The sequence below is a fragment of the Sminthopsis crassicaudata genome, chromosome 3 (genome assembly GCF_048593235.1).
Source record: "Sminthopsis crassicaudata isolate SCR6 chromosome 3, ASM4859323v1, whole genome shotgun sequence".
Lineage (NCBI taxonomy): Eukaryota > Metazoa > Chordata > Mammalia > Dasyuromorphia > Dasyuridae > Sminthopsis > Sminthopsis crassicaudata.
The window spans coordinates 478,244,566-478,272,565 of record NC_133619.1 but is presented as its reverse complement, the minus strand read 5'-3'; the positions used below and the strand labels follow the sequence as shown (position 1 = coordinate 478,272,565).

The 28,000-nt window shown below is 34.0% G+C and overlaps 1 protein-coding gene across 1 annotated transcript in view; it reads right to left on the bottom strand.

Annotated features, from left to right (window-relative positions):
• The window catches only part of FLT1 (fms related receptor tyrosine kinase 1), a 172,356-nt gene that overhangs the window by 86,198 nt on the left and 58,158 nt on the right, over window positions 1-28,000 (bottom strand). Inside the window, exons 11-12 of the mRNA XM_074303574.1 lie at window positions 9,083-9,197; window positions 2,651-2,759 (exon numbers count right to left, since the gene is read on the bottom strand). Coding sequence (XP_074159675.1) covers window positions 2,651-2,759; window positions 9,083-9,197 — 224 coding nt within the window. The remainder of the gene's footprint in view (window positions 1-2,650; window positions 2,760-9,082; window positions 9,198-28,000) is intronic.

Below are 28,000 nucleotides of genomic sequence, written 5' to 3'. Positions count from 1 at the left end.
GCTACTCTATTGTGAGGAAGATGCTCTGTGCAGATGAGCTATAATCAATAATTTTTCTTTGATTTGAAAAATAATCATGAGTCATACTGAGGTTTTAAGGAAGGAGGCATTAAAAACAAGATTTTACTAGTAAAAGAAAGTATAGTAAAAAAGGTCACTAAACATTTCAAAAGATCCTTTTACTCTAGTGATTTTAAAATTCCTTTTAGTAAGAAAACCACTAGAGGAGTTGGAGATATTTAGCTTGGGAAAAGGGACAAGAGTATAAAAAGTGTTTTCAAGACTTTATTTGAATGATGGTGATATGGAAGAAAGATTAGAATTGTTTTGCTGTACTCCAGAAGACAAAACTAGGGAGAATGGGTACAGATTTCAGAGAGACAAATTGGGGTTTGATGGAAGGAAAAAATTTCATGTAGGAAGTTTTACGAAATAGAATGGGCTGCTTCAGGAGTCTTCCTCTCATACATATCAGGCAAATTTTAGGCAGGATTGTTTTTCAAGTTTGGATGAAAGGCCTCTCATTTCTCTTCTAATTCTTTGATTCTGAGGTGAGACTGGAGGGAAGAGGGGAGGATTCTTCCTGCGTTTAGGTGCAGGCCAGTTTTTGCTCAGCTTGGGCTTTTCTTGAGCAAAAAAACAACTAAAAACCTGAGTAGGAGGGGCTTGTCCTTTCAAGAGATCCTATAACCCAGAAGCCCATTTGAAGAGTGATGAGAAAGTAAATTATTCTCCTCCATAAAACTATAGCTTCTTGAAGGCAGGAACTATGTCACTCATTTGTCCTGTGTTCCTGCCGTGTGGCGTCCAGCACATACCAAGTTGTCTCTTCTAGCAAAGGGTCTGACAGAACCTTCAAGAAGCATTAGTGTAAACCTTCCTGTGTTTATCCATAAAAGTATTTGGAAGGAACTTCAATTCTTTAGTTACTTGGAAGGAACACCACACTCATGTTTTGTGGATGAGAAGGACCAGAAAGTAGATGTATCTCATTCATTAATCTGAGAGGCTAAACAGGGTTATAGCTTCAGCTTTGTTTTTGATTCATGGCCAAGACTCACCTGTAAATCTCACTTTCCTAATCTGTAGAATGAGAAGGGTGGATTAGATCAAGGATTATCTTTATTGGGTCTTGAACACTGCCAGACTGACAAAATCTATGAATCCTTTTTCAAAATCATATCTTTAAATGTATGCAATGAAATACACACGATTACAAGGGGAACCAGTTATACTGAAATGGCTGGAATCAGGACTTCCTGAGGTCATCTTCCTGAGGTCAAATCTGGTAGCAAAAACTTACTAATTGTGTGACCCTGGGCCAGTCACTTAGACCTGTCTGCTTTAGCTTCCCCATCTGTAAAGTGAGCTGGACAAGGAAATGGTAAAGCACTCCAGTATTTTTGCCAAAAAAAAACCCAACGGGGTCATGAAGAGCCAGATAGGACTGAAAAGTGACTGCACAACAACAAAATATCTTTTACTTTTTAAAGTTCAATGCTCTTCTACTCTGATATTTCCCATAAAGCAGTTTCTCTGATATTGAGTTAGCTAACAAGATGGCCTCTCGCACTACTCAACTACCTATGTATATCTGGGAATCGGATAATTCTGGAGAAATTGAAGATACTCCTTTCATAACTTACTCTGCAGAGCACATATAATGTGAAGTTTCCAGAGTTGGCATTCTGCCCAGACTTCCTCAGATTTTTCTTGGGAGGGATGGGGGTGGAGTAGGGCAATTGTTTTTACACTCTGAGCTTCTTACATCCTTCCTGTGCCAGGAGAGTTGCACAGAGAGGGCAATTTGTAGAGCTCGGGCAATATAAGATGTGCAGAAACCATCATTTTTTCAATGAATATGAGGTATCTTATGTTCAAGAATACCCTAAAACACTCTTGATGCCCAAAAAACAAAATCATATTTTATCTCTTTTAACTGATTTAAAAATACTAGATCCAGATGACTAAAAGTGATATCGATTCCACAACAGGTGGGGAAATAGTATCAAGAGCCAAAAATCATTTATCCATAATAAATACCATTTGTATATCACTTTAAGGTTTGTACTTTCTTTACAAAAATCTTGTAAGGTAGATAGTATTATTATAGATGAGGCAATTAAGGAGTTGAGGGGTTAAGTGATTTTCTCACAATCACACATCTAAGAAATGTTGAAAGCAGGATTAATTCCAAGCCTCTGTTTCTAAGACCAGTGCTCAAACCAACTGCTTCTATTACTGGCAAAGGAACCATTATTTTCCTGATTAGAAGTCCATGCCATTGAATGGCTTATTGCTGTTCTATATTGCAGAAGAAAATTCTAAAAAATAATTCACTTTATTTTAGTTAAAAGAATCAATGACACAATGATTCTTAAGGTCTTTCAAAGGTTATGTAAAATTATGTTTCCAAAAACATAATTTCCTAAGCAGTTTCAAGGCTGATAACAGAATGACATTTCTCAAAAAGTGACCATCCTTCTCCAACTATAACAATTTATGAATGACATGACATTGGACTTTAAAAATCCAATTTAGACTCAGGACAGAAAAAAGTACCTGCAGCAAAGTGAAATGATCCTAACAAAAGTTCAAAGTGGAAGTTCAAAGGTCATTTTTAATGGTGGAGGAACAGGAACTGGCTTACCTGTAACATAAAAACTAATGTTTCTTTCCACATGTCCAACTTTATTGGAAGCCACACAGCTATAGATTCCAGAAGCTCTAGTGTCTGCTACAACCAGAGTGCTTGCAATCTGTAAAAGACATGGTCAGTTTAGCTGGCGTTAGCATAAGAAATTGTTTGAATATTCCCCAAGGGCTCCTTGACCACTAACATGATTGTGTTGTTCCATTCATTCAGTAAAAAGGTAGTGTGGTGGTAATTATCAGAAGGCCATCTCCATGCAGAGCCCCAGAAATAATGGAAAAATAACAGGAAAACTATTTCTCAAGAGACTCACAGCCTCTCCATCCAGATCGAATGAGCGATTCATGCTTATTTGTCTCGTGCTACTGGACTCATAATTACATTCTATAAAGCCTGAGGTGAGGGATTGCACGTCCCACCCAGGTCTGAGGATCACTGAAAGGAAGGGAAGCAGTGGATGTTTGTTTGGCTGACCCCTAGATCACGTGCTCACTGAGGCCTTGCTCTGTTCGTCAGTCTTGGTGTGGGTACACCAGGTAAACCAAAGTTGTGGTGAACAATCTGCTGAACTGTTTTGTTTATAATATGCTTAAAGGGGATGATGAGTTGTCTTAAAGGGCTATATCCCATGATGAAAACAAACAAACTAGAGGGCAGGGGTTGCTAACAAAGTTAGAATTCACTACAAGACTACTATGTGCTTTTTAGTAAATATCTCTGAGCTTCTTAATCTAGAAATGTAGATTTTTAAGAAGTTATGGTTAAACTGATTTAAGAAAATTGAAATGGACAATAAAATTTCATGTGTTTTCATTCTAGTTGCTTGGGTTGATGATAGATTTATAGAAATAAGTATGAAAAGTCAGGAAAATAATAGTATACATTTGTGTATTTGGGATCACTTTCTGAAATTGTATTTTTTTTAAAGGGATGTTAATAAAAGTTCATAGTATTTGAAACTTGGTATGAATACCTTCTTTCAGAGAAATATTTGTAACATAAAAATATTTAGATAAACAAAGTTAATTATTGGTATTTATTAAATCCAATTCAGTATCAAGAATGAATACATAGACACAAATATAAAAAGTCTAAAGCAAGATTATTTGATTTTACAATCACTGAAAGAAATGTTCAAATTTTTCAAAATCTTTTCAAGTTAAGACTAGTTTCCCCAAATCATAGTAAATTCAAGAATTTGATAAGCAATGATGGAATGAGGTTATTAGGATATATACACATGCATATACATATATGTATGTTGTTAATAGGATTACAGAATTTTAGGGCCTACTGCCTTGTAGGCCAAATGCCTCAAAGTAGTTCCCCAAGCTGCTGAACCTATATAATCAGTAAGTGGTTCAAACACTGAGGAAAAGAGAATATAATTATTTACCCCCCATTTTTCTAATTATTATTAACAATAAAGATAAAAACAGCTTATTCTATAAATTAAATTCAAAAGTGATTTATTCCTGGAATTTTCAGGGACAGGTAGACTTGAGAATGCATATATTTTTCATTCTTAGTGCATCCTAATGCACCAAGAAACAGAATCAGGAAAAGCACTGGACAAAGGCTACAAGAACAAGGGAGGAATGTAAAGGAGGGCTCAAATGTCTTCCTTCTTCTGATTACTTATTTTTATCAGGGCATTTTCATGAGATAGGGAACAAAAGAATCTAGAAAAATTGTTCCTATTCTCCTCCCAGTCTCTACCCTTTTCTTTTGAGTTCCTTCTCTGTTAATTAGAAAGCCAAACTGAATGAGTTTTAGAAGCTTTCCCCATATAGCGAAGTACACTAGCTAAGCAAATGGAGGCATCCCTTACCTCTATCAAAGGAAAAACCCAAGAATGTACAATTAATAGGATAGCCCTATCACCTCAAAAATAAGAATAATTCCACCTGATTCAATTTATCCTTAACTATAAGGAAATTTGATTACATTATGTGTATTTGCTATGAGAGTTTTTATTTTACTTTAAAAATTGTTCACTGTGGGGAGACAGTGGGAAAAACTAATAAATGCTTATAAAATTAACAATAAATAATTAACTAATAATAAATAATTTTAAAATAATACATATTCTAATAAATGTGTTGAATAAATGTTGTGTATCTTTGTAAGTTATTTTTTAGGTTCCTGAGACACTTATAAAAATTTTAGTCAGGAAGTGTAAAATGGAAATTAATTCAAAGTCCCTCCTTCTTCTTTTTCCTCCATGTTGGTGAATTATACAATGTGGTCTTGATAGAATAGACTAGATGGGCCAGCCTCATTTCCAGTGCTAGCTTAAAAATATCTATAAATAAAACAGTGATTTTAATCTTAGCCTGCTACTAATATATTTTCCTTTTTTAAGTGCTCAAGAGGAATAAAAGTAGATATTCAAAGGTCAAGGAAGAATCTAAAATTAACATAGGGAGGCACATTTTTGTCAATTGATGGGAAAGTAGAACGTGAGAATTAAACTTCTGTTGCGTGTGAGAACTGAGTCACTCAAGCAGTAACTCTGTGATTAAATATTATTGCTTATGTCATATATTTATTTCATTGAAGTACTTAAGTTTCTTAAAGGTGATTTTGAGAGGGTTTCAATGGAAATGTTGTTAAACATTGTAGTTGTCACAGTTTTGCTGTCTTGCAGAATTAATAATATTAAAAAATATTTCCTGTGTTCTTTTAACTATCTGAACTCAGGGTTTCTTCTTTTTCCTAATCTGTTCTACTTCTACAAACCCAATAATCTGGCAGCTCCAACTAATAGAGTTCAAAACTTCACCTTGATTTTTAGCAGCTCTAACTAATGATTCACTTTTCACAAGTCTTAGCCAAATCCATTCAAAAAGGAAATTGGATTTTATTATTCTGAAAATCCTTCCTTGCTTAGTTTTTTAAAAGAAATAAAGAAAAGAAAGTCACTGAGACCTCTTAGGAATTCACTGGGATAGCTGTGTCATTCAGCTGTTGTATAGTTACTGTGTGCTAATGGGCACCAATCTGCTTTCTCTTCCATACCATTATAGATAACTGGACTGTGGGAGGATTGATTTGTAGCTACATCATTCCTTGTGGCCTGAACTGAAATTACTGAAGGGAAAATGCATACTAATTTTCAAGAGAACAAACTGGTATACATTGATCAGAAATGAATCTACCATTTCTAACTATAGTGAAAAATTTATATAAAATTAGATTTTTCATAAATAAGAACTATGCAAATAAAATTTAACTGACTAAATAAATACTAAGATTTTTTCCTAGATCACATTGATCAGAAAAGCATAGATTATAATTTAGATCTATTAGGGAATAGCTTTGTTGCTTTGGGTAATTCACTAAAGGGGGTTGGGTAGCAAAGCTGATAGAGCACTAGGCCTGGAGGCAAAAGGACCTGAATTTAAATGGGGCTTCAGACACTTTTTGCTAGTCACATCACTTCACCCTATTTGCCTTAGTTTCCTTATTGGTAAAATGAGCTGGAGAAAGAAATGGCAAACCACTCCTGTATCTTTGCCAAGAAAACACCAAGTCTCAGAGACTTGGATCTTCCGATATAATTGTACAACTCATTAAACTCTGAATCTCACCAAGGCAGCCAAGTGGCACGATAGTGCACATAGCATGTGGTCTGAAGTCAGTAAAATCTGAGTTCAAATTATGCTTCAGACACTTATTAGCAACATCATCCTGGGGTAAGCCACTGAACTGTTATCTGTCTCAGTTTCCTCAACTGTAAAATAGGAACTACAATAGCATCCACCTCCCTAGCTTATTGTGAAGATCAAATGAGATAACATTTGCCAAATTGTCCCAAAATGTGAATTCTGATTTTTAAAAAAAAAAAAAAAAGTGCAGTGTCTAGAACTAGAGGCTTAATAAATACTTATCTTTTATTCTTTTTCATATCTATAAAAAATAAAGTTGTGTGGTGCAACATGTTTTACAGGTCTGTTAGGAAGAAAGTATGAGGACAACCTTGAAGTAACATATATTGTATTTAATGTATATGCTTTGTAGATATTACAACGTTATATTCACAATATCTACATATGCTATGTAGATATTTGAGAGATGGCAAGTCATTAAATTCAGATTTGTCTATACCTTACTAGCTGGGTTAACATGGGCAAATCACTGACTTTCTTGGATGCTTGGGAATTCTCCATGACTATTTGTGTCACTGGACACTTTTTCCTTTGGGAGAGGGAATTCCTAAACTTATGAAAGTACTTATTTTTAATTTACATAAACACACATAAATCATCTTTAGAAAGATTTTAGAAAGTCTACTTAAGTACACACACATCTTCTTTAGGGAAAAAAAAGTTACTGAAAGAAAATTACTGCTCTCAATTTGTTTTAAAAATGAATAGCTATCAACATATGTCAATCAAATTTGGAAGACATTAAATTATATTGCCTACTGCAATTGATATACTATCAATTAGTCAACAGTTTTTGAGCATTCATAGATAGCTAGCCATTGTAGGCAGAAGACAATATAGGCCACCTATAAGCATGAACCCATAGTCCTTCAACCTTGCAAGGGGAAATGTGAACAGATCATTTTCTTCCTCTCTTCCCAACTTCAAATCTTATAGATTCTTTCAAGATGACATATTGTTAAGAAGAAAGTTCAATGAGATGGAGAATAATTGGGAAATGATTATGATGTAAAGACAAAAGGCATCAATAAAATATTTTTTAAGAAATAACATGTTGATTTAAGCTTATAAGAATTCTAAAATAAATTTCCCATTCTTTATTCCAATAGAGCTTCTGGAAAGGATCATAGTCAGTCAAGAACTACTTATTAGTATTTATGATGTGCCAAGGATTGTGCTAAGCTCTGGGCTCACTGAATTAGAGCTAAGAGGATCTTTTAAAGTTGCTATACTAGAGGGCACTTTGAAGATAGCATGTCAGTAACAATTATTATTGGTATTACAAATAAAGGTAAACTGAAAAAAAAATGTAAAAATAGATTTAATCTCTAGATTAGAATTAGAATTCTGAGAGATTAAATAATAACAGCTATAAAAAGAATGGCTAGGATTTTAGATAGCACTTAAAGGTTCACAAAATGCTTTCAGATGTTATCTTGTTTGATCTTCACAAAAACCTTGTGAAGCAGGTGCTATTCCCATTTTGAAGTCAAATAAAATGAGAGGCAAAGGTTAAATGACTTGCCCAGAGTCATACAGCTAGTACATGTCTGGGGCAGGATTTGCTCTCAGGTGTCCCTATGATCCAAGGTAACTAGAATGGTGCAGTGGACAGAATGTTGGACTGGACTCTGGGCAATTCACTTAATCTCTCTCTTTCTCTGTTTCTTTATCAGTAAAATGGGGATAGTACTATCTAACAGGATTTTCATGAAGATATTATATAAGAAAACATGCTAAGCACTTTGTAAACTTTATAAAGCATAACATAAACCCTAAATTCTATAAATATAACTATTGCTGTTGTTATCCTCATTATTATTATCATTGCCATCATCTACTCCCCCCCCCCCCCCAGGCTGGGGTTAAGTGACTTGCCCAGGGTCACACAACTAGGAAGTGTTAAGTATCTGAGACCAGATTTGAACTCGGGTTCTCCTGAATTCAAGGCTGGTGCTCTATCCACTGCGCCACCTAGCTGCCCCCATCATCTACTTTTCAATCTAGTTGTCTCATTGAAGGTTAAACAAGAGGTAACACTTCTTTTTTAGTTTTATCTACAATGGAACACTGACCATCAAGCTTTTATAAATAGGAACTTTAAAAGGAATTACATATTTTTTCCCCTTTTAAAAACTATCACCATTTCTATTCTGGTCAAAATTGGATATTTAACTAAGTCAGGAAAAGGACTAGGGCTGAGATTTGTAAGACTTTACCTTGTTGTAAGGGGGCTTAGCCATCCCAAGACAATAATGGCAATGACTTGTAACAATGGGAAAAATACAAATAACTTCATAAATCAATCATCCAGAGGCAACTCCTAGCTCTCAATCCAGACAATTCTTGCCCACAGATGGAATAAAGATATTTGGTGAACAATATTTTATTCAACTCAATTGTTCAGTTTTATCCAAATAAATTCAGTACAATCTCAATTATCTGGCCTATATCTCTTTGGAGGCCTTGTTTATATGTATTATTTTGCTGAATGAGAGGACCTCTCCACTTTTCTTTGAGTAGTAAGCTTACTATTTTGGAATTATAAACATTTCTGAGAATATGTCAGTTAGAGAAGTTTCAGCAGGTCTCTTCACTACTTCAGACAATGCCAATACTTTATCTAAGATATGTCCCTAAACTACATTTAAGTTTTTATATATTTGGATTGTGCCTAACTCTCATAAATCAGAGATTCCAAGTTATTGTTTCACAAGTAATAAAATAGGATATGGTTTTTGCATTTTACAAACAATACCTTATTCTTTCCTTCTATTATGGCCATACGTTGAGTGATAGTCTGGATTCTATTTCCAATATTGCTGTCAGCATCCAAGTTGAAAGATCTGTCACTGTTAGAGCAAAAGTCATACCTGGAAGCACAAAAGATTTGTCATTAAAATACTGCTTTTTATAGTATCATCAAGGCCATGATAATTCTGGATGAAGACTTCATGATATTTTAAGTATTAGTTCTAAGAGTAAATCAGTGAGTTTAAATAACTAAGATGAAAATTTTGTGTAGACCACTTTTTCCATTCTCTATATAGAAAAACAGTTACATTTGGACAACTGTGTACATCTTTCATGTAAAGTGAATATTCTACCAAAGATATATTGGCTAAATCTGTATTTCATCACAGTGAGAAGGATTCCCAATGTGGAATCTTATTTTCCATCAACACAGATCAGCAACTAACTTTCAATGGACAGTTTTAGAGATTTTCCTGTGTCACTGAGAGATTCAATGATTTTCAGGTAATATAAATCAGAGGCAAAACTTTAATCCAAGTCTTACTGATCCCAAGATTGCTTTACTATGTACCAATTCCACCCTAAGAATTGCAATAGAGGATAAGTTAAATAGATAACTAGAAAGCTAAAAATCCTTTACCCCAAGATGGGAACATTTTTAAAAAAATGAACTAACAAACAAAACAACTCAACAACTTTGAAGTTATGTTAAAAAAAGAAAAGACCCCTTTATATCTAAAAGGAATTGTCTTTATAACAGAAAACTGCATTTGTTTTATGAAGGCTAATTAGAACTTTTGTGAACTTTTGTGAAATTCAGTTAAATCTTTCTGAACTTTTAGAGTATCTTAGCAAATTATTTCAACTCATCATCTATCAGATGAAGGGATGGATGAAATGAATTCCATTCAGCCTCAATGTTTTAAAACTAGTATGTGTTTGATTTTTAAAAAAATTAATGTGTATAATTAATGAAAATATGGGGAAAGAATAGGCAAACTTTCACATATGACTTTCTACTAGAGACTAGATCTTCATAGATAACCAATTGACAAAGCAGCATAGGAAACAGAAGATCTCACTGTGCTTATTATTATTGATGACAGGAAACCATCTGACTCAGTAAAACAAGATAAAGCTTTGAATGTACTCGTATGCAAATGTTAACATTTTGCGAGATTCTTTGATGGATGTCAACTTCTGAGATATTCCATTGCAATATTGCAGAAAATACCTAAGAGCCATACACTTACAAAGTTTTCTCTAGTACTACTCAGAAAGTCCTATACAAAGTCTCAAAGAAGTCATTCCCTAGAGATGATGACTTTTCCTCAGTGCTACTTTGTGTAATGTTTTAGGGTAATTGTGTCCACAGTTTGAGAAATTGTTTTAGATAGCGGTCATGTGGTACACTACTAGAGTCTAGAAAGAATCAGAAAAATTTGCCTGGAGTGAAATAGGAGAAAAAAATGAACGTAAAGGACATTGTGTTAAAAATTACATAAGCAATAATGAAATACTATGGGAATGTATAAAAGTAATGAAAAATATTCCAAACATAGCATGAAGAAAAAGCAAATAAAATATTCTTAACCATTGATTGATTAATGGAAATATGACCCAGCTAAAAAGAAAAATAATTATCTTTCATATTAGTGAATGAGTAATAAAGCTAAAGGACAAAGTCAAAGTTTCAACAAAATATTTTAGTGAAAAATTTCTATAATATACATATTATAATATTTTACAATTATTATACATAATAAATACATATTATATAATGCACATAATAAATAATATACAATAAAACTTTTCAATATATATTATATATCATTGTCCAAAAATAATTCTCAGACTCTGGACACAATTCTCAATTCTTCTTACTTTACTAATAATTGCCAAAAGTGTAATATCTCAGCAGGCTTTTAATTTACTTCCTCCTAAGCAGTAATGCTTTATTAAACACCATTCTTTTCCTCTTCTTTGAAGCATTTTTAACAGTAATTTTTTAAAAGTCACACCTATATAAAAGTCACATTACTTCTTCCCCAATATTAATACTCTCTCTCTTATCATGGTTGATATCTTTAACTTGTACTTTTAACTTCAAACTTTTTTTTTTTTTTTTTTTTACATTTGATGCTTACATCTACAATGGCTTAAATTTTTTTTTGTGCTTGGAATAGGAGATCTTTAATTTTTATTCTAATGTTCAGCATAATGAGGATAATGTGGTTATGGTTCAGGATGTTAATCTCACAGGACTGTCTTCAGGAAATGCAAATCTACACACTAGGGTGAAATAAGACTGGGAAGTTTCCCAGCACAAAGGATAACAGAAGGCTTGCTGTCCAAATTCATAGGCTCAATTCAGTCCTGTTTGACCTTAGATCCATTCCTTTCTTGAATTCTTTCAGCCAGTTATTTTGACCTAGACACACATAATTTCTATAAACTTTAGCAGTGGAAGATTGTAGATGAGTTTCACTCGAAAGCCCAATACTGTTATCAATAATCCATAAAGACCTGTAGTTACTATTTTCTTTGCACTTTTTATGTATTTCCATTTGAGGAACTTTTTTTTTTTCTTTTTGGTAACTGGGAAGCTCAAACTTAAAAATAGAATCTCATTTTGGGCATTGGCTATGAAACAGCACTTGAAAAGAGACTTGGCGGGGGAAGGGAATTTGCTTGAACCTTAAGAATACATCAAGCTCTTAAGGAAGTAGATTGTGCCATGTTTGAAGATGCAGAGATAATCACGGTGCTGGGAACCGTCTTGTAGAGAGGAGGAAGCTAAACAACAAGAGGAAAGCAGCATACGCTCCTGATTTCGCACAGGAAGCTCACCGTACCTCCTGCCAAAGTGAGATAAGGAAAATCCCATGGCCTATTCTGGACAAGGCCACTGTTATCAACTTTAGTTTTACACTATCCTCCATACACTCCTCAGCTCTCTCCCTTTCCTAATGAGTTTTAGACCTCCTACCTCCATTTGCATACAGCATGCCAAGTACAATAGCATGGGGGTATTTATAACTATTGAAAGGAAAAAAATTTCCGGGGTAAGAGTGTACTACATGTCATCTAGAGAGCCTGCCCTAGAGTTGAAACATGAATTCATTTCAGGCTAAAGATTGACATAAATAAATGAAAACCAAGAAACTGAGATGCCATAGTCCTTGAAAACAGGACAATGTAAATGATGTATCTATCAGCCTCATCAGTCATGTAATTCGAATTTGGAGACCTCTGGTGGACTATGTCATTTGATTCGATTTAACACTAAACTTTGCTTTCTGTACATAAGGGAGAAATGCTATGTTTCATAAACAGAACACTACTAATATACTTTTGGTAAGGAAGATACATTGGATTGATTTTTCGTTACTTTTAGTGGTGGGAAATGTGATGAGCCAAGTAATTAAAAAAAATATAAGTAATAATAAAATAACAAGCAAATAATCTTGCCCAGTACCCCTTTTGATGAAGTGGAAATAGTTCTAGACTTAGGGGCTGATTACTTTGTTTTGATTTCTTGCTCTGATGTTTACTAGATGTATAAACCTTGGAAAGCCACTTAAATTCTCTAAGCCTGAGTTCCTCATCTGTAAAAACAACAAGAATAACACTTATACTATCCACATCACAGTGTTGTTATGAGTGTAATCCTTAAAGCACTACAGAAATGGGGATTGTTGTTAATTTTTTTTTAAATTGAGAGGCAACCTGGTATAGTGGATAGAGTTCGAACCCATAGAATACTCTTGAGTATATTTAATCTCTCAATGCTCTAGCCTAGAGGTGCTAGTCTCTGCTCACAATGCTCTGCTCACAATACTCCTTGAACCAAAGTAAAATGTAATTGGGAGGTATTTAACAAAATACATGAAAACAAGAGAACATTACATTTTTAAATGAATTCAATATGCAGCCCACATAGATCCTTATATACAGATGAATGGCTCCCATTTCTATATGAGATAGCACTGAACTAGACAACTCTGTAACTATCAATTGTTGAGAAGGTGCCAACTTATATTGGGAAAAAAATATCTGAGAATTTTGCATTCCAATGAAAACACCTGTCTAGACTATTCCCTATTATTATCTACAAGACATGCTGTTAGGGAGATAAGAAGTCTATAACCCATGGGGGACCCCTTCACCACATCTGCTTATAGACATCCTCTTCCTTTAAGATTGATCTCAAGTAGCAATGGTTTCGTCCCTCTCACTAAAAAGGAACCATTTCGACATCCCAGGCCACCCTGCCTGACTACTCCCATTCATTTAATTCTGTTATAATTTTATCATAATAATTTCTGTAGTTCTTTCACCATGAAGGTTCCTTGAGTCAATCTGGTAATAATCCCTTCTTATCTTTCTTCAAATCAGCTGCTTCTAGGTCAACAAATAAGACCTACCAGAATCTAGTTTTCAAGAAGCAAAGAACATTCATAACTTTTCTACTTAAGCATTTTTCCACTAAATCATGACTATTGGTTTATTTGGATTAGGGTGAAAGTGGGAATAATAAATTCTACCAAAGAAATAAGTCTTCTGAGAGCTCTACCTTATGTCCAAAGGTGAACATGTGCTTACTGTAAGTGATAATAACTTACATTTATATGGTACTTTGATATCTGATATTTGTCTTAACAACAACCTTATGAGGTATGTAGTGAAAGTACCACTGCCATTTTAATGATGAAAAAACTGAAAATTCAAGCTATTAAGAAACATGTCCATAGACACACACTTAACAAATATCTAAGGTAAGATTCAAATCTAGTTCTTCTAACTCCAAGGCAAATGGAGAATTATGCTACTCTGCCTCACATAAATAAGACCAAATAATTGTATCCTATGTGCCAAATTTATCAGCATATACATGCTTAAGAAAAATCAACCTGCCTATTCTGGATTAGCACATTGGTAGATAAAAGAATGAAATTAACATCCTTATATTTAAAACAAATAATTAGCTATTCTAGTAAAGTATTCCAGACAAGGCCAATAACTTTCCTATAATTAACTACATTTGCAAGTAAAGACGTGTGCAAAGCGTTGTACTTGAGAATGATGAATAAGGTATTAAAAGGGAGAATGTCAATCTGGCCACAGTGGTAACTGTGAAAAGAAAATTAACTACAATTTTGTGGAGACTAAGGAGAATCAGAAACCAGTGAATTCTTTTTTTAAAAGCACTTAATAAAGATAAAATATTCTGTCTATTTACTTAAACCATGCCATTTATGGGTTTATATTAAATGAATCAAAATAATGAGTTGAATTTAAGTATCAAAAAATTAATCACACCATTATCTCAGAATTTAAGGAAATCTATTAATTACATATATATATATATATATGTATATATATATATATATACACGTAATTATAGAGTAACTATATATATAGAATAGAATATACCAACATCTGAATAACTCTTCAGAGCACAAGATTTAGGCTTGATTTAAGGAATCATTTCCCAACAATTAGAGATGCCCAAAGTCTGGCTGTCTTAAAATATAACTTGTTTCCAGTGTAAGGCTCCAAACAGAATCTGGATGCACACTTACCAGAGATATTTTAGAAGCAATTCCTGTCTAGATACATAATAGACTAGAAGGTCTTTCCAATTTTAAAATTTTGATTCTGTGATATCTATTTAAAATACTTTGATGCAACAAGTAACAAATGGTTGTGAAAAAAGGATTATTATGTTTATTTTATGATAATCTATATTTGTGTACAACTCTGAATATCATCTATATCTTTCATCAAAAAACCATCCACAAAATAATGATAAGTCCCTTGGGTATTGAAGACCTCAGACTTGAACAGAATATGATGGTAGTACCTTATATTTTATTCTAAATATTTATCTGTGAAAAGTGTCAAAGACTAAATCTGGTGGTTTCTTATGTTGGATCAACCATATGTGGATGATTTATACGAGAATAGGAAAAAAGAAGAATCACATTAAATGAGAAGATAGAGAAGGACTGCAATTGTACTATTTTTTGAAGAGGAGTACCCATATTAATGAGATTATAGATTTATCAAAGAAGTTAAGGACCCTATATCATTTTATCCCAAGCAGTGTTTATTTCCAAATTTTTATTTATGTCTAAATCATCCCTGAATATAAAGGTCACTTTCCTCACATGTAAAATAAAGAGTTTGAACCAGAGACAAACCTGTAGATCCAAATACTGAAATGTATTCTTAATGAAAAACTTTTGATGCTAAAACTATAGAAGTTTCTTGCTACTTCCTGATGGGCTTCATCATTTCAGTAACAACAGAACAAAAGAATCTTCCATTTGCTTCCCTCTTTTCTTTCTTTGGGGCCTTATGTTTTTTAAGTCTGTATTATTTCTAACAAAGTTTGGGTAAAAATACCATAGAATGAGAGGTTAATCTGTTTTATTCTCACCTTGAATGCATTTTACAAGAAATTTCTTTAAAGAAGGTCTAGAGAACATCTAGAAAGTCCCAAGATAGAGAACAATCTCATTTTTTTCTCCCTTGGACAGTGAAATCTGAGAGTCTGTTTTGAGAACTCTGCTTATCTCCTGAATGGGATTTTACAGCACGCGCTAAAGTGATTAGAATCTGTTTGTAAGAATATTGAATCATTTCAAGTCAGGAAACAAAAGGTTACAACAGTAGTAAAGATCAAATCAAGGCTGTAAAATGTCCTTTAAAAAAAAAAAAGGAAAAAGAACAAACTACCCGTTGAAACCTTGCCAGGATGGATTGTGAGTTGCTCTTAGAGCTAAAATATGTTAGCCTATTGAAGAGTAAAGATATAAACATTTCTTTGCTACTGTGGGTATTGTATCAGAATATTTAAGACAAATGTATCTGAGCCATTAGATTAATAGAATTTATTTTTTAAAAAACTATCTTCCCCGCACATTCTTTAAAAACAAATAATATATATTCTGTATGCTGGGAGATAATGGTGGAGAAAAACTGGAGAGGGTGTGGAAGTGGAGAGAAAATTTAGGGAGGGGTGCTGGGTTGGAATGAATTCTTCTTTTTCTCTAAGCAAAAGTTCTGGAACTTCAGGGTGGTTAGTACAAAAATCAGGCTTATACTATAGAATCTGGAGCAGTAAGTTCTACCCTACAGAAAGGGAAGTCTTGTGATTCTTTGGATCTTATAGAACTTTAGTATGTCTTCTCTAGATGAGGCAGGGGAGTTAAGTATGTTTTGAAGGATCAACACTTTTGGTTCTTTTTTTTGGTCAATGGTGAAGGTGACCATGGGTCCTGACCCATCTCTGTTTAGATAAGAGCCTTTCGTGTTCTTCTTGGCGTACATTCCTTCCTGCTCTAGTTAACCTTCCAGCCCATTCAGACTCTGACTAAGATTCTGTCTTCCCCAACCCTTCCTTCCTTCCTCCTTTTTTTCCCTTTTCTGTTTGATTCTATCATAAACTTCAACAGTCCCAAGGATTTACTTTTATCTTCTCAAAATCTGAGTCATTGCCAGTGTGTCTTTCATCAAGTATGGGTAATGTTTAGACTGGAAGAGTATAGACTTGAATCTCAAAACAAAAGAACCAACACATTCTTTCCCAGTACTTTGGGGGGGAAAATCCTGGACACAGGATCAGAAGATCTGAGTTTAGATTTGGCTCTGATACCTATTAGCTGTGAGACCAAGAACAAGTCATGTTGTCTCTATCAAGTTTTAGTTTCTTCAGTTGTAAAACAAAAGTGGTAATACTCACAATACTTACCTCACGGGTTCATTGTGAAAAACACATTTTGTGAATTGTCATTATTTTTATTTACAATGGGAACTGGTTTTAACTGGGAAAGGTATTAATGAAAAAACAGACTTTGATCCATGAATGATTGAAATAGGTAGGAGGTTATCAAATGATGAATGATTCCTAATTTTTAGCAGGTCTGAGATAAGTGATTGTGTTTGATTACTTCCTAAGAAAAGACATTTCAGGAGGAATAGGTAACTGTCTTTTTCTGTGAATTATCCACAATGAAAAAGTCTGCTTTCATTTGGGGGATGTTTTATATCCATATCCAGGTCACTAGCTAACTTGCTTCACATGTTTCTGGATAATTCATTTTTTTTTTTTTTGTCTCTTTTGAACTGTGGCTGTTAAGTGACTGTAAGCAATCTCCCTTATTCCTTTAACACTTTTGAGAAGAATTCTTAATAAAAAACTTATTGTTATCACTTTGGGTAGAATGCTGGATTTAGATTTAGGAAGACCTGAGTTTGAATTTTGCCAGATACTATGGTCACTTCTCTCTGCCTCAATTTCCCCAATCTGTAAAATGGGAATAATAAAAAAATTTACCCCATGAAGTTGCTGGAATATCAAGTAAAATAACATGGAAAAGTCTATAAACCTTAAAGTACTATTTAAATATTATGATGATTTTTGATTAGGATGATGATATTCAAGTCCTAAACTATCTCTGAAGATAGAGAGATAAACTTATTTTACCATGGTATGGTAAAAATGGAAACTTTACTCTTCTGAAAAGTAGACTTCATGTATTCAGGGTCGGACAATTTCCATGGAGCAGGTTGATTAAATTTCTATGATGGCAAATTAATATGGCATTGTTGATTCTACTCCTTATTCCATGAATAGTGCATAAAGACTATTTTGTAAGTCATTGGGAGATTGCCCTTCCTCTCTCAAGGATGGCTCACAATTTCACCAAAAGTATAGAGATACAACATACAATTGTATGGAAAATGTTTTTACTACACAAGATATAATAGGACCATTATTTTCCAGCTTAAGACTTCAGGCTTAACTTGTTCATGTGGTTTCCAATGCTTTCTTTTGAAATATGGTTACTGAGTTAGAGTAGAACTCATTATCAGTACAAGAAGGGGAAAAATAAACAAATGAAATACACATGTACTTGTAGTTAGAATTTTCAAAAGGCTTAGGAAAGCAAATAATGGAAGCTATGTTTTGATTTGTGGTGAAAGGAAGGGTAGAATCCTCTGATAGCTCCCTAGAAACCTCAGAATCTTTCTCTCCCTAGTTCTTTTTACACAGGATAAGTGTTCTAAACATTGCAAAATGGTAGGGTTTGCTAGGTTACAATGAATCTGGAGTTTTCTTGGTGTGATGCAAAAATAAATAGGAGATAACTGAATTCCAAGAAAATAACCTCTGTATCATGGAATATGAATGGCCTATGAGGGACAAAAAGAATGAATTATCCAGAAACATGTGAAGCAAGTTAGCTAGTGACCTGGGTATGAATATAAAACCTCCCCCTGAATGAAATCAGACTTTTTCATTGTGAACAATTCACAGAAAAAGACAGTTACCTAATTTCTCCTGAGATGTCTTTTCTTAGGAAGTAATCAGATACAATCACTCATCTCAGATCTGCTAAAAAAATTGGGAATGATTCATCATTTTATAACCCCCTATCTATTTCGCAAACAAAGGTAACATGACACCTCTATCAACATGACAAAAGTGGATGAAAATAAAAGGTCATATTATAGATATTTGAACAAACTTATCACAACAGTTTCTATTTGACAGTGATAAAATGAGGAATTCCAATATAGAAACATATTGATATACTGATATATACAATGAGGCTGATGTAGGGGAAACAATCTCCTACCTTGACAGCAACAGGTTTCTAATTGTTCAATTAGAGTGTCAAACATTAAACTCATGATTACAGCAAGTGTTTCAATTCAATTTAACAAGTGTTCACATCCTACATACTACATAAGAATAGAGGTACAAGACATTTCTTGCTTACAGTTTCATTGAGGAGGTGTCACAGATTCATGGGGGAAAAAACCAGAGAACAATACAAGAAAGTAAATGGTTAGCTGTCTAATATAAGCAATAAATGCCAGAGAAGTCAAACTTAAAAAAAATTATTGTGGTCCCAAGTTAATAAGCAAGGATTTCCTGGAAGAAGTGGAAATTGAATATGCTTTCTTATATACCAATCTGCTCCAGTGTCTGAAAAGTCCATTTTAATTACTCTGTGTGAAAATATAGTCTCTAGAAATCTCTCACTCTCTGTCAGAATACATATATGCTATATAAAAGGGTTAATCTCTAAGTTTTAGTTGACTAGGTAGTTTAGATAGCCACAAGGAGGTACAAGGCCTGAGGAGGTAAGACAAAGATCAGGCAAGTTTTGATGGGACTTTGGAGAGAGCGTGGGATACTACAGTAGGAGGACAATGAACATTGAAATGGGAACATTGGATATCTGGGAAGAGAATAAAGTTGAAGGCTGGGTGTGAGGGTTGAGTGGTGTACATGATTCCACAGACTGTGGAATAAAAAAAAAAAACAAAAAACTTCTCCTATGTCACAATTTTACCTGTGACTTTTTTTGATAATTGTATCTATAAAAGAGGCTCTAAGACAAGAGTTACTAACTCACTCTTCCCTTTTTTTTTTTTTTTTTTTAAATCATGGACTCCTTTGACAGTCAGGGGAAGCCTAGGGATCCCTTCTCAGAAGAATGTCTTAATGTCTTTTAAAACTATAGTAAAAAAAAACAAACAAGTTTAGTAAAAATTAAAATGCATTCTTCTTCCTATCAACATTCATGGTTCCCCTGAAATCTATCTACCATGGATAATGTCCATATACAGGCAGGTCTGACTACTGTACTACTGTGTTACAAGCCATGGATGATGGAGTAGCATTTAAAATCCCCAGAGAGCTTATCACGGAATTCCTGAGAATAAAAATGCCTCAAGAAGCTTCTCATCAATATCTCAGCAGCTATGGTCTATTATGAAACCATGGCTCCAAATGGCACCACATTACTGAAGAATGAAATTAATTCCATCCTCAATCTGGACAGAGAGGGAATTTTGACAAGATAGCAGAAAATGCTCGTTTTTCACATGCCTAAAATTGACAACATGGCCTACAAAGCAGAGAATGAATGAATTAGCATTTGCTTATGAGTGTGCTATGTAACAGGCATAGCACAGTCTAATAGGCACGGTCTAGCTTTTAAGAAAATCAAGTCTATAGTCAGAAAAACAAGACAAGGCTAGAAAGACAAAGTGGTACCAGAGTGGGAGTAGGGGTAAGTATTGAATGTTAAGTAGAGGAGTCTAACCAATACTCAGTAGATAACAGGAAGCCATAATTGGATTGTTTTGTACAAGGAAGGAGAATTCAGTAGTATGGGAGAAGTAACAAGATGAAATTTAATAGGGGAAGTATTAGTGATAAAATTCAGGGAAACAATACTAGTCTGGGTTTGATATGACAATGTCATAATTACTCACTCCATTTACACCATTACATTGTGTTTGTCTGGACTGGCACCAGTATGAGAGTATCCCACCTACCATAATCATTAACAAATAGAGAAGACCCAGTCAAGACTTTTCAATGCTATACATTGCTCTATCTCTCTCTGCTTCCCTGCATCACTCCATTTTTTCTATGCCTCTGGCTAAATTTCTCTCCACTCCATGATCATGCCAAAAAAAATTAGGCTTTACTTCTGGCAAGTGTTATATGCCAACTATCTTCCTTATTTTTGTTGTCTGTAAATACCCTCCTTAGATGATCCTAATATATAATACCTTCCAATTCATCTAATAATAGGAGCATCACTGGGCCCCTCAAAGTACTCCATGCACCCAATACCTCTGTTGATGTTTTACAGAACTGAGGGTTTTCTGACCTCTGGTCTAGGACATTAATTCCTGGCAATAAATTGAGAGGATGAGGCTTTACTACAGGACATCAAACACACCCACACACTGAAAAAAATTACAAGGAGAGGACTGTACTGTTAGTTGAAAATGTCAAAACAAGTCCAATTCAGGATATTCAACCACTTTTGACTCTCTGCATTCTGGAAACTTGTTTGATTTCAGCCAAACTCATTGGGTTTGGATTGGGTTTGATCCAACCTGTATTTTCCCCAGAGAGTTTATCTCATAATAATTTTGGGAAGATACCCCAAATTTTCCTCAGTTCTGAAGATAGAATCTATGTCAATTTTAATGTCTTTTGGTTAGTTCATTGCCCTGGGCATCTTGGACCAAAATGACCTGAATGACTGGAGAGGCCTCTAGAGTAGACTTAGTTTTCCTGAAATTTTATACTTCAATTCAATCTGCCAAACATTTAGTTAGCATCTACTGAGGGATACAAAGATGTAGAAAACATAGTCTTCATCTTTAAAAAGATTAAATCTAGTTAGGGTGATGAGAGATAACTTTAACAATGTGAGGAATATAAGTGCTTCAAAGAGGTATAAAAAATTGCTATGAGATATTGGAGGGAAATGGACAGTTCCATGGAGGAAGTAACTCCTGCATTTGGATTTGCAAGATGGGTAGGATTTCAACATGTAGGGATAGAATAAGGAATTTTTTAAATCTGAAAGGCCTTCTATGACCAAAATGAACCTGGTTTTGAACAAGGTCAGACCAGACCCCCTCTGAAATATAGAACTAACAAGACAATAACTAGGCCTATTTCTTATTCTTTTTTCATCTTCTAAATGCATAAAAGTCCACTTCCTCCTAAGACAGGATAGAGAAATTGTGTCAAAACTGCATCCTAAACACCATAGTTCTGGAGACAATAAACCTTATTAGTTGCAATTTTTTGGGGGGGTTTCATTTTATAAATAATTTTGCTCATGCAGTAATTTCCTACATTGTCTAAATATCTTCTCCCAAGCAATTAACTCACTGATTCAATACTAAGGTATTCAATCAACTCCTCCCCTTTTGAATAAAGATAGCTTTAGAGATACACAGAATTCTAGTATCCTATTCCCCCATCTCCAATGCATCTTCCCACATTTCATGTCATTATAATCCAATGTTCCCAGTCCTGGGAAGCTCCACCATTCATGGCAGCAAGTTCACCATTCAACTCATACAAGATAGAATTTGCATGACTCAGACTTTTTTTGTTGTTTTATTTAAAGAACACAATGAAATCTTTTATAGCAATTACAGGAGACAGTTAATTCATTAGGAATAATTGTTTACCAGACTCACTCTATCAATGTGAGGAGAGCTGAAAAGCAGGAAAGTAGCAAATCACACTTGGGCACAGAAAATTGGCAAAGAGGCACTGGCAAATGGGCTGGAGTTCTGTTCTCAGGGCTTTTATGAAATATTAATAAGGGTTCCTCTTTGGGACATTCACATTGCACTGCATACACTTCCTCACCCAGTAATTATTTAATAGGCTGCAAGAAGTTCCTCATTAGTAAGTGAACATCCACTTTTGGCTTGGGATGAAAGACTACTGTATAAGATAGTTTTATTTGGTTGTTTGTTCAACACAAAGTCCTGGTAAAGAATTCTATGGTGAAGTAGTCTTTAAAGTTCTCATTTGACTCAAGGTTTTGTTTTGTCACAAATTAAAATTCTTTGTAGAATGCTTAGTCTGAGTCCACATTCTCAAACACATGCTATCTACTATACATTAACAGTTCTGTGTTTGTATGCATGTGACCTAAGAAATATATAAGAAATGCTAAGATAGAGGCCATATTTGTCATCTTCCTAAAAATTTTTCTTCAATTACCTGTTTCTCTCTGGCATATGATCTACTTATACACCCAGGAAATAGTTCCTTTTGAGGGGAAGTTTTTAAGCAGAAGAACTTTCATCTTGCAGATTGAAATTAAAACTGTCACAATAAAAAATGAAACATCTAGGTTTACAGAAAATATTTTGATTTTTCCAGCAAATTTCAAATTAACTACAATTAACATTTGTTTTTGTCTTGTTAATTTTCCATAATCCCCTTGATGCTTACCATTATGTGCATACCCAGTGATCCATCCCAACACATTACTAATGACTCTGGCTTTCCATTCTTTGTGAATTTGCTGGCATAAACAATGCAGAAATGTAATTAGACTAGCTTTGTGCAGAATCTCTGGTAGTATTTGCCTTTCTTATATTTAGTCACTAAGAATGGCAAAAAAATAAAGCAAACTATAATTTGTCAAAGAAAGTATTTTCCTAGATTCTACATGAAATCTAGACCTCTGTGATAAAGTAGACAAAGTTTGCCCCAAGAAGGGGACTTTTACTATTTTCTACCATTTTCTATCTTTGTTTTAAGCACCTAACTCATGCAGTTATTTCATACTCTAAATGTTATCTTCTAGAGATCGAGTGCATTCTTGAGATTCAAAGTATGTTAATTTTGTTTTCTTAGAAAATTAATCATGTTAGCTGAAAAAAAATCTAATTAAAAAGTTGTTAACTAAGAATTCAACTGAATTCTTACTATCTGGATGCTTTCACTCATCATCTCATGAGCAAAAGATTAAGAGAAAAAACTAAGGGAAATTCTACAGAAGACCTGACAGGAGATACACACACACACACACACACACACACACACACACACACACACACACACACATTAATCTCTAGTGCTAAGGCTAATAGCCATTGGAAGGATCAAGAAAGGCTCTTTGACTTCTGAGCTCAACCATGAAGGAAATTCAAGATGCTATAAGAAGAAACAAACTAGAATCCCAAACTACCATGGAGAAAGAAAATTTCAGGACTATATGATCTGAAGACAATGAACTTTGGAAAAGAAAGTACATTAATAAAGTTAACAATCTGGAGCCAACCACTAGAGATGACCCATAGAATTTTCCTAATATATTCAATACACTGGCCACTGTGGGGAAGGCAGAAGAGAGTACTTTAAAAAAGTGACAGCAGCAGTTCAGAAACTGATCACTGAAGGAGGATATAGCTAGATTGATTGGACAGATGAAAAGACTTTAGCATCACCATGATTATTAGATTAATACTTTCTCTAATATCTTGGTAGAAAAAAGGCTCAAGAGACAGGAGAAATAGAGGAAGACACTAGGAGAGTAACTGAGAATTATCTTGCAGACTTTTTTTGAGCATGTAATTTTCTAGTAATTGATCTGGATGAGAAGGTAATATGAAAGAAAAGGTCTATCTCATTTAATCCATTTTTTCAACCCTACACATTCTTTCTGCGAAAATGTGACTATTTTGAAAAATGTTTATTTTGTGCACAAATTTCTTCTCTATCAACTGTCTCCTATCTTCAGCCACCCAGAAACCCAGATCCTTAGAAATGTCCTCTCCATGTCTTCTTCCATTGGACCATATTTAATCACAAGAAATGATGAGTAACTTAACAGCAGGAACCATGTCTAATCTGTAGCACCTTAGCAAGGGGCTCTTGGGCAGAGCTAGTGGATGAATGAGTGAGTGACTATTTACAAGGATGACTTATGGGTCCTTGTTCTTCTGCCCAAAAGAAGAAAAATGAATAACCTTTTCATAGGGAACTAGGCAAAGTTAAAGGAATTGATGTGGGCTAAGACTTGTTTCTACCAAGAGGGAAGGACTCACTCACAGGCCTACCTCCAGGCCACAACCTTCTGGCCATGGTCACTTTTTTTCTCAGCACTCTTTCCAAATAGTTTTTCATGTGGGAAATAGAAATAAATAAATGGAAGTCAGAATAAATTGGAAATCTCTGTTCCAACCAATAATTTACCTTCTTTCTAATTGTTATTTCTATAACTTTCATTTTGTAAAAAATCTATCTATATCTAATTATTATAGATAAATATTTTAAAATTGTATTTTCCTTCAATGTACAATTTTCTCAACTCATTATATTCCTAATGTTGCTATTATGCTGACTTATGATATTCATGGCAAGTTGCCCCACATTTCCCACAATTTATATTCTCAACATTTTCTGTAAAACCAGTTCTCAAGAGAAGACAGAGTTTCTTTGATGAGACACTAAAAAGCTTAGCACTTTTAAAAGAGATGTTGAGTTCCTCCTCTTTCCCCTTTTATCATCGAAACAATTTCCTTTTTGTATTGATTTACAAAGATTATTGACAAGAAACCTATGGGGAAGTTGGTCACATGATATCTCTACATAGCAATTGCACTGAAATAGGATTTTAGGCAAGCTTCTCAAATCTTTAAGCAATCCTCTTCATCTGCCCTCTCCAATTGTTCCTTCATTCCAGAGTTATCTTCCTTACACATCATGTCAGACTTTGTCCAAAATCTTCATTGTCTACTGAGTCAAGTTCAAAGTCACTTGTTTAGAATTCAATGGCTGCCATAAGACTTAGCATGACATGATATTTTCAGGGTCCTCTAATATTTATCTCTCACATGCAATCTATACTCCAGCCTAATTAGCCTACTCTTTCTCCAAACACACACCATGCTTTCCTGTGTTTAGAATATGGTCCAGCTTTATGCCCTCTCTTCCTTCCTTGATCTCTTCATCTTAAACTACAATTTAAAAGCCACATCCTATAGGAAACTTTCCTTGATTGATTTCCTTGAATTGCCCTCAGCCCTTTGAATGCACTTTGTTGCAGCATATTGTAGAAGAAAGAACACTGCATTTGATGTCAGTATAGATTCAGATTATAATCTTTCCTTTGACACTCATTAGAAGTGTGAACATAGGCAACTCACCTAGAGGCTCAGTTTCCCCCTAGGTAAAATAGAGATAATAATGGTACATATCTCATGGAGTTATTGCATATAGCTAATGAAATAATGTGTATAAAGTACTTTGCAAATCTAAAGATTTATAAATGTTATCATGTGTTAGTGTCATCTCCCTATAAGTTTCTTGAGGTCATTTTTTTTGTTTGTTTTTGTTTGTTTTTTTTTTTGCATGTCACCTAGAGCTGAATGTACTGCTTTGTATTTAGGAAACTATTAATTAATAATTGCAATATATAAGTATTCTCAAGCTAACAATAAGAAAGTTGCTTAACAATGCCTTTTTAGAAAATTCTACTAATGGTTTGGAATGAGAAAAAGATAAGAATACTCAGTGATACATAAAGCACACATAATTACCTAATTAATTTCTACTGTCATAATTAATAATATTTGCTCCTTTACTTCTAACTCAACATTCAGATCACTAGAAAATAAATTTTATTGTGTATTGTCTCTCTGCTCATTTGCTCAATGAGTTTAAAAATAAGTTCCCCCCTTTTAAAATGTCCAGTTCTAATGCCTTATAAAAAGATAATATTAGGAAAATGTAAAACCACAATAATCTTAATTCAGTCAAAAATTAATTGAATAAGATATGTTGCTTAATAAAAGAATGCAAGAATTTTTTTTTTTTGCTAATTTGCTAATACCACTTAATATTCCACAAAGAAAATCCAGATGGGTAATATTAAGATAATTTGAAAAAGCTATTCCAATATTTATATAACTTCACAAAACTATGCAAATTAGGTTAAATCTATAAATCTTTCTGATTATAATGTCAAAAAAAACTTTACCATATTCAATTAATCAAGACTTTTGCATTTCTGAAGAAAGTATCTGAGCTTCTAGTAAAAATTAATATATTGAGAATGTTAAAATATTTGCCCATCAAAATGGAACTAAAATGTAAGAAACAACTAAAAACTACATGAACAAAGAGAATATAAAGTTATATATCTACTATTTCATTAATGTTATTTTAATTAATATTTTAAAAATTAGTGGAAGAGTTCAGAAGATATGCAAGAGGGTGAAAAATCTATTTTCAGAAGTAGTGCCTCATATTGAAATGTTAAGCTACAATTTCTGTTTTTACAACTGAATTTAAGCATAATTTTTTTTTCCTGAGCTCTCCATTGGATTTCCTCTCAATACTTACAGTCAGCATGGAGAGGCAGCTGGTGAAGTTGGTTCCCCAAACTTCAGAGTAGATCATAAAAGAAAATTTGCAGAGAAAAAAAGTTACTCCTAAACACTTGAAAACGAACAAATTCCTCCTTTTGAAGTGTTTCAAGAATTCTTACTTTAATTTTTTTTCCAAATTTGTTGGACAATTTCCCCACCAAAATGGTACCATATTTATGTTTATAAAAAGAAAAATTTAAAATAATATAGGAGTGGTTTTCTTTATGGCAAATGATAAATGGCACATTTTGTTGCCTCTTAGGCCTTAAACCAATGGGAATATTTTGATAGCAATTTTAGTATCAATCCTAGAATCTCACCAAAACCAAGTGAGACATAGAAAAATTGTTAATGTCAGTTTTCTCTTTTGGCAGATTTGGCCAACAACATGGAGCAGTCTGTTCCCCTTGCCCAGAATTTCACATTCTATTCTTCAGATTGCTTGTTCTGGAAAAATGTATGATCCTTGAACTAGAATCACCCACAAATAGTAGATAAAAATGGACTTGAAATTCATAAAATACCATACCAGCCAAACCATCCAAGGACAAGATAAAAAGACTTTAGTACAATTCCCCATCAGGAAATCCTGGCTTCTTGATGCCAAGTATTAACACACACCTCCCTCCTTAGGGATTTTTTTTTCCTTTTCTAATAGAGACAGTTATAGTTTATAGAAAACCAAAACAGACACAAACATGCCTCTAGAGAAAAATTGCGAATAACAGTCTGTATTCATTACAACTCATGAAATAAATATAAGATGTCCCTTTACTGTCCCCTTCATACCCTCCCACACAGTTGCCTTTATGTGTACATACTGATTATTAGTTTAGTAACATAACACTCTTTTCCCTCTTTACCCTTGTTCTACACCTACCTCAAAACCATCCCCATGTTTTCAGCCATCCTCTCCTCTGTGAAGAAAAGGAAGCTATTTTCCTTGTTAAGGCTAAACCTTTTACTTGTGCTTACTCACATATCTTCTGGGAGCCTATTCTTTTTATCATTTATTTCCCCTTGTTCTCTCTGTTAGTTTCTCCCCCCCTCTGCAACATTGCTATAAATATGCCTATATCTCCCTTTCTTTAAAAACAACAAGCAAAAAATCTTAAACTTGTTCCTTTCAGGACTTCAGTTTTCTATTTTTCCTTCCTTTTAGTACCTGCCAATCTTCTAGAAAGAA